Source organism: Fundulus heteroclitus, chromosome 19 (assembly GCF_011125445.2).
Source record: "Fundulus heteroclitus isolate FHET01 chromosome 19, MU-UCD_Fhet_4.1, whole genome shotgun sequence".
Taxonomy (NCBI): domain Eukaryota; kingdom Metazoa; phylum Chordata; class Actinopteri; order Cyprinodontiformes; family Fundulidae; genus Fundulus; species Fundulus heteroclitus.
In genome coordinates this window covers 31,921,366-31,931,239 of record NC_046379.1, presented here as the reverse complement: position 1 = coordinate 31,931,239, position 9,874 = coordinate 31,921,366, and the positions used below count along the sequence as shown (strand labels likewise).

Here is a 9,874-nt window from a genome sequence, read left to right as displayed (position 1 = left end):
TGTTTTCCACTCTGCCAGTTTCCTCTGCATTTTTAAGACACATTTTACGCACTATGCTATGATATTCTAAGTTAGACCCCTCTTGTGGGGATAAAAGAAAAACATAGACTATATTTATAATTATATGAATTTCAATAATATTTGATTATTGTAACAATAACATGTTATACTTTTTATCCAATATAATTAATGTTATAATAATAAGATCATTTGCCACTGTGGAGTTTAAAAATATAAAATAAAACAGCAGGAATCGTTGTGATGAAGTACAGAGGACTATTTTCATGTTTTTATCACTTTCATAAAAATAACCCTGTGACATGCTCAACAGATGATATGCATGAATTCAATCCAGTTTTAAATAAAAAAAGCGGCTTTATCCTCAGGCTTTTCCCTCTTCTGTTTTTATGCATTGGTTGTGGTGCTAAAATTATTTGTGCACAAATGAGAAGCTTTTGTGTTTCACTCTAAGAATGTTTAGTACTGAGAAGCTAATGATAGGAATAAATGCTTTTGTTGCAGAGATGTGATTAGCATCACGTCAGCCAACTTCACTCCCTCAATATGTCCAATCGCAGAATAAAGGATGAATGTACGTCTCTGTAAAACTCCACCCTCATTCTTGTCAAATTCTGTTCCAAAAAATCTTTAAAGAAATAAGAATGATATCAAACCATTTTAATCTATTCAAATAAAAAAAAGAATTTAATTGTAAAGTGAAATAAAACTACCATTTACAACAGATGGTCTACACCATTTCCTGACTTGGAATGATACATGTAATAACAGCAACCCTGAACATCACACATTGTTTCTGAAATATTATGAGTCAGTTCCTATTTTCACAGACTTGTAATTTAAACATGAAGGAAAGCCAAAAACATCAGGTCTGGGCCAATAAGAACAAAAACTCTGAAAACTGATATTCTATCCCGAGGTGTTTTCACACGACAGTCAAAAATGTCCTGACATACCTTCCCAGCTGTGTAGGCACAGGCCAAGTAGTGAGCTTTCATTGTTTTCAGTGCAAATACCTTGTTAGAGAAGAAAAACTGCTGAATAAGATTCTCATATTCTGGGAATTATTTTGTTGTTGTTGTTGTTGCTGATGGAAAACTATCTTTTCAAAACCTAAGAGCCATCAACAAACTAAAATGTGCATCCAAAAACATTTCTCTTTGAAAAAGAAGTTTGTTAGCGAGTCCTAAGACAGCCACCAGTAAAATAGGAGAAAAAAATGACAGAGAGGGAGAATTGAGAGAGACTAAGGAAAGAACCAAAAAAAAAGAAAGACAGAAAAAAAGAAAGAAAAGTTAGTCTTCCACCCCACCCCCCATGGTCCTTCTGTTGCTCCTTTGTCTTTTGACTGCTGGTCACCCCATTTAACATGGGCCAGATAGCATCAGGCTGACAGAGATTGGGTTGCACGGCAGCTCCATTGTTGGGCTGCTTCTTGCATTACAGTTGGACTCGTTCTGCTCGCAGTCATCTTCTAGGAAACGAACAAATTGCTGCTGAAAGTCTGTCTTTGTTGTTGTATCATATCAGACAATCAAACGCTCCGAGCCAAAACATCTGCCGCTGTAGCAGAATTCACAGCTTCACACTTTAAGAATCGACTTCAGAGCCACCAAAACCAAATTTAAACTTTACACCGACAGCCTGGTAATCAGATTTACAAAATCACTGGAATGCTAATGCCTCCACTTTGGTCTGGATTTTAATAGTTTGTAGGTATTTTTTGGTTGTTTGTTTTTTTCTAACTCACACTAGGAACTCCTCTACTCCCACAAAAAGGCTAAATAGTGCAGACGTTAACAGGAGAAATCAGAAAGGTTTTAAAAGAAAATGTACACATTTGGGAGATGATTTAGGTTTAACTTCCAGTTTGGCCTAAACTCTTCTAACAGAAAACTGGACAACTGAGCTTTACATTGAGGACCCCAGATTATAAACTACAAGCTTCAAAGGGACCAAAAGCATTAGTAAGGTGCTAGCTACGCTACATGTTCTCACCTGTTATGTGAGACTTTGTGGTCTTTTCTATCTCAACAGCTTGATTCATGACACATCCATGCTCACTCATAGAAAACACTGGGCCAAAACCAATTACCAGCAATACATCATAAACAAAAACGAATAAACATTTCACAATAAATGCATTTATCCAATAGAAGGGAGATGCACATTCTTTCATTGAAATCTTTTTAGAATTTCATAATTTTATACCAAAGCGGACACTTTTTAGACAGGTTCTTACTAAAGCATTGAAAGCATACAGGCACACAAGAAACAGCTGAACTTAGAAATGTTGAAGATATTTCATTAGAAACACCATGATGTTAATATAAGTGTTTGTGTTTAATTTCTTGGATTATTTTTATTTTATTTTATCTTATTCCTGGTAGCTGTTTTGATTCTTATCAAAAGTGTTTATTGGTTCCAGAAACCTAAATTGGTGCTATTCTTTTAAATTATTTTTAACATATTTTCTGCTTTTCTTTAACAAAAATAATTAAGATGATTATAAATTACATGGACAGAAACTGCAACGAAATGCAGTTTTTAGGACCTGAAGCTCAACACTGAAGCCAGGTCATTTAAAATGAATGCTATTGGGTCAGCAAGTATTTTTTAAAAACTGCTCGTGCAAAGTGAAGGGAAATTAAATCAAGCTACTAATTTAAAGTCAACAGTAATTTTCAAACTGCTACATGTGCTGACGAGGTTTTGCTTTATTCTTATATGTTCCAGCTCCAAACCAAAGGTTTAAAGTTTGACCCCTAAAACCATTTGGATTTGTATTTTTTTTAGTAAAAAATAGTTAGGTTTTTTTTATTATTGTTTTTGAAGAAACTATTTCCAGCAGGACCCCTGTTTAGTACTGAATAATCTTTTTGCCATTTTTACATATTATGAAAATGCTATTAACATCAATTAAAAGCGCTGTGTGTGGAAATCCCGACTGGGGTCATTTTACATATTTACACCATTTACCCAGGTCTCAGTTCAATTTACAATATCTACTTTGCACCTTTCTTTTTTCCCAGGGAGTCAAAAAAAACGTTGATTACAAAGTTTATCTATCGCATATTATGACAGCTCCAGTTGTACGCAAGGTTTATTAAACTTAAAACATTTATTTTAAGAACTATCGGGAGAAATTGGTTTCCTTTTAATAAGATATTTCTAATATATTCTTCTGTAAAATAAAGAAATAAATTGAACGTAATAGAGACTCTTTCATTTAAGGCTGTTGTCCGTTCAGGTGTGAGCAGCTCTGACCTGCTGCCCTGAGGAGCGCAGAACATCCCCGTGCGGAGCAGCTGGAAAGGCGGCTTCTTCTAGAAGCTCCAAACGGTTCCCATAAAACCAGCATTTAGGAAAGCGCACGCCTTTAAAAAAAAACAAAAAACAAAATAATATTTTAAAGGTTTTTTAAAAATCAAAAAGAATCAAAAAATAGAATTTCAACACTATAAAATCCAACTTGTCAGATTGTAAATATGGAAAACATGGTGACATTAATATACTTATTATCACATCGTCTCTTTATCTGAGGGATGATATGGGATTTTAAAAAATAGAATCATTTGCATAATGGTACTGCTTTATTAACAGAAAATGCAGTAACTATATAATTGTTTGGCGTCAAAAAATAAATATCCCGCTCAAGGAGCATCTTGATTGACAGTTCAGACAAATAATGCAAAATATCCCGTTTTAACAGCTCGCAGCTGTGAGCGGGAAGAGCGGCAGACATTGTTCCAATGATATCCAAGTCAACCCCCTGAACACCTGAACATCCCACATGCACACCGCACTTAGCAGCAGCCTCTTTTCAGCTTCACTGAAACTAAAGTAGGCTTATCCAAACGCATGCAGAACATGCACTGAAAACAAGCAAGTAAAAAGCGCAGAGCCCGGCTGTAAGAAGGAAGCCAAATAAACACCAGATCCGTGAACATCGTCTCCAGTTGCGTGACGGGTCCAAATATCTGACCGGACCTGAGATGCGGTTCGGTCCAGCTGCAGGCTTCATTCAAGACTCAGAAACAGAAATAGGTTCTGCAGATATTAAAACTGTCCCGTAGAGCCCCCCCCCAAACCACATACATCTGTTTTGGGATTATTGTTAGGCCAGTGTTATTCATAGTGTACTGCAACAACATAACGAAAATAATTAAATATTAAAATACAAATATAAATTATTTTAATTTCTATTATTATTATTATTATTATTATTATTATTATTATTATTATTATTATTATTATTATTATTATTATTATTATTGTTGTTGTTGTTGTAGTATTATTTTCTTATTACAATGGAAATCGGATTTCCTTAAATTGATTTATATAATTATTCTATGTATTTATATATTTACCAATAGGTGAATTTAACGGAATGGGTGTTTGAAGAACAATAACCAGAACATTAACAGAAAAGTAACAGGATAATCTGAGCCGTGCGGGAACAGCTCCAGCAAAAAGACAAAGAATAGACCCTACAGACAAAGGCCCGGTGTAAGAGGAATTCTTATCTCTGCTTCTGATAACCGCTAAATTATCTATGTGTTTCAGATCAGCGCTTTACGAAAAGGTTCGGATGTGCAAGCGATGCGATTTCAAAAGAGCAGACACTGCTGAGAAAGGCACCTGCAAAATCTGAGCCAACAAGTTCAAAAGCGACATTCCCAGAAATCAAGCAAATCGCTGCAGAGCCTCTCCGCCAGGCAGGCAGCCCTCAGCGGCCGCTGATGGGGATCAGCTGCAGTCCCAAAACTCCTCAGGTTCGAGAAAAAATACGGAGGCGGCTGCGCTGTGCAGGAGGACAGCTCCCACTGCGCAGTTTAGCCCGCAGCGTTCCTTCCAAAAACTGGGCAAACCCCGGACAGCAGAGGCTTCCAGAACAAACAAGACATGTGACACATTTACCTTCACAACCTGCAGATGGGCTAAAACTAAAATAAAAAAAAAGTGGCAAAAATATTTAAAGATAAAGAGATAGATGCTTTAAATCAGCCATGAAGCCTGGTTCTGCAGTGGTTTAATGCGCCAAATGCTTCCCGGAGCCGTTTGACAAAGACATTCAGGAGGATTCAGCTCAGCGCCTCCTTCAAACCAACAGCGGAGCTTCTCCTGCAACAAGGAGCTTTAAAAGGAACAGCCCGCCGAACCCTGCGCACATTTCAGCATCTCCAAAAGCTGCCTAAACACCTAAATCAGGATATAGTTCAATACTCTTGCGTTTTTCTTTTCTGGTGTGAATAACGTGAGAAAAGGAACCACCGCTCAATTTAAAACCACAGCAGCAGCAGAAACCCAATCACAGCCGCAATGTGCTTCATCTCCTCCAACATGATAGGTTGGAGACAAAAGGAGCATTTAGAGTCCGGCTACGAACATCCACAAAACTTGCGAATTTAGCAGAAACCCAAGAGCTTTATTGATTTTTTTTTTTTTTTTTTTTTTCATTTTGGTTCTAACTTCTACAAACACAGTTCAAAAGTTCTGCGGAGAGCTTTCACTCCGGGATCACGTAGCAGCTGTCAGTAAAATAAACAGTGAATTACTCAGGGGGGAAATCTGAAAGACAGCGAGGTTCCAATGACTGTTTGTGTTCTGCAAATAAGCAGAACGAAGGAAAACCACACACAAAAAAAGAGAGACGACGGAACGGGCAGGAAAAGAGGGGAACGCGGTGAGCACCAAGCGCACATTCATCAGTTAACAAAAACAGGGGTCAGATTTAATCTGCAAGTTTTCTCGGACGCAGATCAAGCTGCGGATCGGAGCGCAGATTGCCGTGCACGCGAAGCAAAACGCCGCAGCTTGCAGCGCCAAATGTTTCCGCGCTCAGAAGGAGCAAAAATGAGACTTTGCGAAACTCTCAGACGCGCCGGAAGGGAAGGCTTCTGCAAATGGTTCCCAGCCTCTGCTGCTAGCAGGGGCTCAACATCAAGCTCTGCAGCGCAACCCAGACCCGGGAACCGAGAATTCATCGTCCTAGTTCAGCCGTGAATTATTCATGTTTGGGTTAAACGTCTATAGAAATACCACAGACAGCAAAACTACAGAGCGAGGATGCGCATTAAGAAACCCGAGATCCAAGTTGAACCCCAAAAGCATTAATACTATCAGTGAGGGTTATTGTTTGATGCACAAGGAGGGCAGGAGGAAAGAAGAGACAAATGGAATTACGTTAGTTATGAATGTAACCTATTCTTTTATTTGTGCTTTTTAGGATTAAAACATTTTTTTTTCTTTTTTTTTCTTTTTATAAGCGACAAACACGGTAATAATAAGAAGACCACAACAGTATCACAACCATGAAAAATTGTTTTAGCGGTGACAATTAAAAGACAGTCATTCCAAACAGGAGCCTATTGGATCAGAAGGCAGAATTTCTTTTGTTAAACAAACGGGATTTTTTTTTTTTTTACAGCGTTCCTTTTCTTCTAAAACAAAACAAAACAAAACAAAAAGTCAGATTACAAAGATGATTTTTTTTTTTCATTTCTTAGTAATTGTACAAAACAGGAAGAAAAAGAACCGTGAACGTCTGTGGGGCTTTTTAGACCGGCGATCACGTTTCCAGGACAAGCTTCACTGCGGAAAATCTTCCACAAACGAGACATTTACGCTCAAAGTCTGCCCAAAAGCGCAATTCGTCAATTCAAATAGCCGCAGATTATCTATTTAAAAAGAAAGCCCTCCAGCTGCACCGACAGTCGCTGAAATAACCAAAAATTTAGGTTTACAGCTCTAAAGAGATATAAGGGATTAACGCGCTATTTTAAAATGCAATAAAAATCTCGTTTAAAAGGAAATTTTCTGCAGTGATGAAGGAATCAGTTTCTCCTTCACCCCGACCTCAGCAGGCCTCTCAGAATATACAGCACAATACTGACTTCATGTGGAACAGATTCTTTGGTCTATAAAAAGCGCGTCAGCAGTTTTTAAAACCAGGCAATGAATGAATGGAAAATAACCTTCAGAGGCCCCTCTGGACCCAAGCTTCCCTGTGTGCTTTAATAAGAACATTCAGCTTCTTAAAGATGCAAATTGAAAAAGATCATTTAGCTTCGTATCAATTTTCCACGCTTCTAATCTAACCAGCATGGTACTTACACATGAAGGCCTATTATTATTATTATTATTATTATTATTATTATTATTATTATTATTATTATTATTATTATTATTATTATTATTATTATTATTATTGATAATAAAATATATTTAACAAAAGAAAACTATTTTAAATACTCATTCTAATAGAAAACAAACATGCCTCCTCCAACAAGTAAATAAAAACGTGAGCTATAAGCTCTGCTCTCATCATTCTCTCGGCTTCTTATCTCAGATCACATTGCACGTCACTGACTGACATTATTATACAGAGACAAACCCCGGACACTTAGAACACACATTATGTACACAGAAATGAAAACCGCGGGAGGAGATGGGTCCGAAGAACAACAACAAGACATGAAGAAGTAATAATAATAATAATAATAATAATAATAATAATAATAATAATAATAATAATAATAATAATAATAATAATAATAATAATAGAAACAAATACCTGGAAATGTCAGTGCTGCTTTCTGTGTTTTTCAGTGCTGCTCTTTTTTGTTTTGCAGTTTAAGTCTCTTCTCTTTTTTTTTCTATAATAGTAGTTTATAATAATTTGTCTTTTTTACATCGTAAATGTTCAGTGTTAAAAACGATCACGTTAGTGTTCCAATCACTTTGAGATTATCACTCCTTCATGGATGGATGGATGACTGGGTGGAGGAATGGATGGATGCATGAGGTTCAGGGGAGTTAGTGTATGAGCGGGTTAGAAGTCGAACCCTGGTTCTGATGTGTAAAATAGTCAGACAAACCCCCGGAAAGTCCCGAGGAGAAGGCAGGCAGAGAGCCGGACAAAGCCGGCCTCAGAGTGTCACACGGCAGCGAGGAAGAGGAGGGAGCCTGCGGGGAATTGGAAGCCGAAGCCCGGGCAGCCTGCAACGAGCCGCCCCCTCCGACGCTGGTCTGTGAGCTCATGGTCGGGTGTGGGACATGAGGGAAAAAGTAACTTGTCTGTCCGGCCAACAAGTTCACCGAGCACGGGTTCAATGAATAAGTGGCCCCGGAGCAAGGCACGGAGAGGCCGCAGGGCACCGCCGAGGCCGCCAGGGCCGCCGCCGTCAGGTGGTGCGTCGCGTAGGGGAGGTCCCCACCGACCAGTCGGTCCATGCTGAGCCCGTTGGAGGACGGAAACGACGAGTGGTTGTTGCTCATGTTCTGCGTGAGCATGCTGCTGTAGGACATCGGGTGGCCCGGATATCCCGACGACGTCCCGTTGTAGCCGAGGGCGCCGGCGGCCCGCGGGTGGTGAAGGGACAGAAAGGGGGACATGGGCCAGTACAACGAGCCTGCCCGGTCCATGAAGGTCAGGCCGGAGGTCAAGCGGGCACCGCGCTTGAAAGCCAGCTTGGCCCGTGACGTGGTAGAGCGCCGGCGGAGCTTCCCGGTGGTTCCACCGATGAACACGTCGTCGCTGCTGGGGTCCAGCATCCAGTAGTTGCCCTTCCCCGGGTCATCGTAGTGCCGAGGCACCTTGACAAAGCACTTGTTCAGGCTGAGGTTGTGTCTGATGGAGTTCTGCCAGCCCTGCTTGTTCTCCCGGTAATACGGAAAGTTTTTCATGATGAACTCGTAGATGCCGTTGAGAGTGAGCCGTTTCTCCGGACTCTGCCTGATGGCCATCATTATCAGAGCGTTATAGCTGAAAGGAGGCTTTTCGTACTTGCCGCTTTTCTTCTCTCCGTCCTTCTCTCCGTCTTTCCCGTCTTTTTTCTCCTCCTGCTTGTCCTCCGGGCAGCTCTCCAGGTTCAGCGACTCGCTTTTCGGGTCAGCTTTGCCGTCCGGCGGCGAGGCCGGAAGAGGCGCTTTCTGCTCCGCATCATCCGAAGCAGCAACTCGGTGTTGGTTCTGGCTCTGGCTCTGGTTCTGGTTCTGGTGGTGGTGGTGGTGGTGGTGGTGACTGTTGTTGTTGTCGCTTTGCACGGCCTCGGGCACCAAACTGTTTATACTGAACGACGATTTGGGAATCATCTTCACCTCTTTGCGCTCTCCCATGTCCAACATCACCGTGCAGTGAGGGGGGGAACCGGCAGCGAGCAGAGGCGGGCGGCGAACACAGCTGGGTTTCAGTCCTCCCGGTCTCCACCAGCGAACCAGGACGGGAAGGAAGGAAGGGGGGATTAGAAAGGAAGAAAGAAAGTATAGCCTAACAAACTATTTCATGTTCGGTTTGGGGAGAAAAAGGGAAACACACACAACACACATGTACACACACATCGATAGGAGACAGATAGCTGCAATTAATTAGGGAGCCGCAGCCACTAAAGCAAGTGAAAAACATTGGTTGGACCTTCCCAGTCCTCAGCCAACCAGGGGAACATTAGTATTAAACATTAAGGCGTCCGCTGAGCGCTCAGCCAATCACGATGCGCGGAGAAACACGCACATCCGCCAATAAATGGCACGCTGCAAAAAATGCCACGCTGCTCGAGGACTTTACCCCCGGCCGCAGGAGAATGGATATGATAAAGCTGCAATCTGCTGCATTAAAGTGAATCTGTTGGTTTAATTGGGATTACACTATTTATTATTTTTCACCATTTTTATTTTTCCGCTGTAGCCTATATACTCAGCACCTCAGTTTGAATGCCATGAGAAGATAGACCCTTTTTTTTTTTTTTTTTACACCGCGGATAAATAAGCGCAATATTTATATGAGAAGGAACTTTTCTGACAAAAAAAAAAAAAAAGATCTGCGGAACTCTTGGGAAACTTTTTGCAGCGCCTCAAC

The 9,874-nt window shown here is 40.6% G+C and overlaps 1 protein-coding gene across 1 annotated transcript; it reads right to left on the bottom strand.

Moving 5' to 3' along the window:
* Positions 1-297: 297 nt before the first annotated feature.
* On the bottom strand, positions 298-9,448 carry foxg1a (forkhead box G1a). Its single transcript, XM_012879725.3, has 2 exons — positions 7,595-9,448; positions 298-3,395 (listed from the first exon to the last, which is right to left on the bottom strand). Exon 1 carries the CDS (start codon positions 9,145-9,147, stop codon positions 7,837-7,839), a length of 1,311 nt encoding a protein of 436 aa, XP_012735179.3. The 5' UTR covers positions 9,148-9,448; the 3' UTR covers positions 298-3,395; positions 7,595-7,836.
* Positions 9,449-9,874: the final 426 nt, after the last annotated feature.

What these genes read in the sequence shown, in the direction of transcription:
- foxg1a (XM_012879725.3), bottom strand. Translation starts at nt 9,147, where the DNA reads ATGTTGGACATGGGAGAGCGCAAAGAGGTGAAGATGATTCCCAAATCG.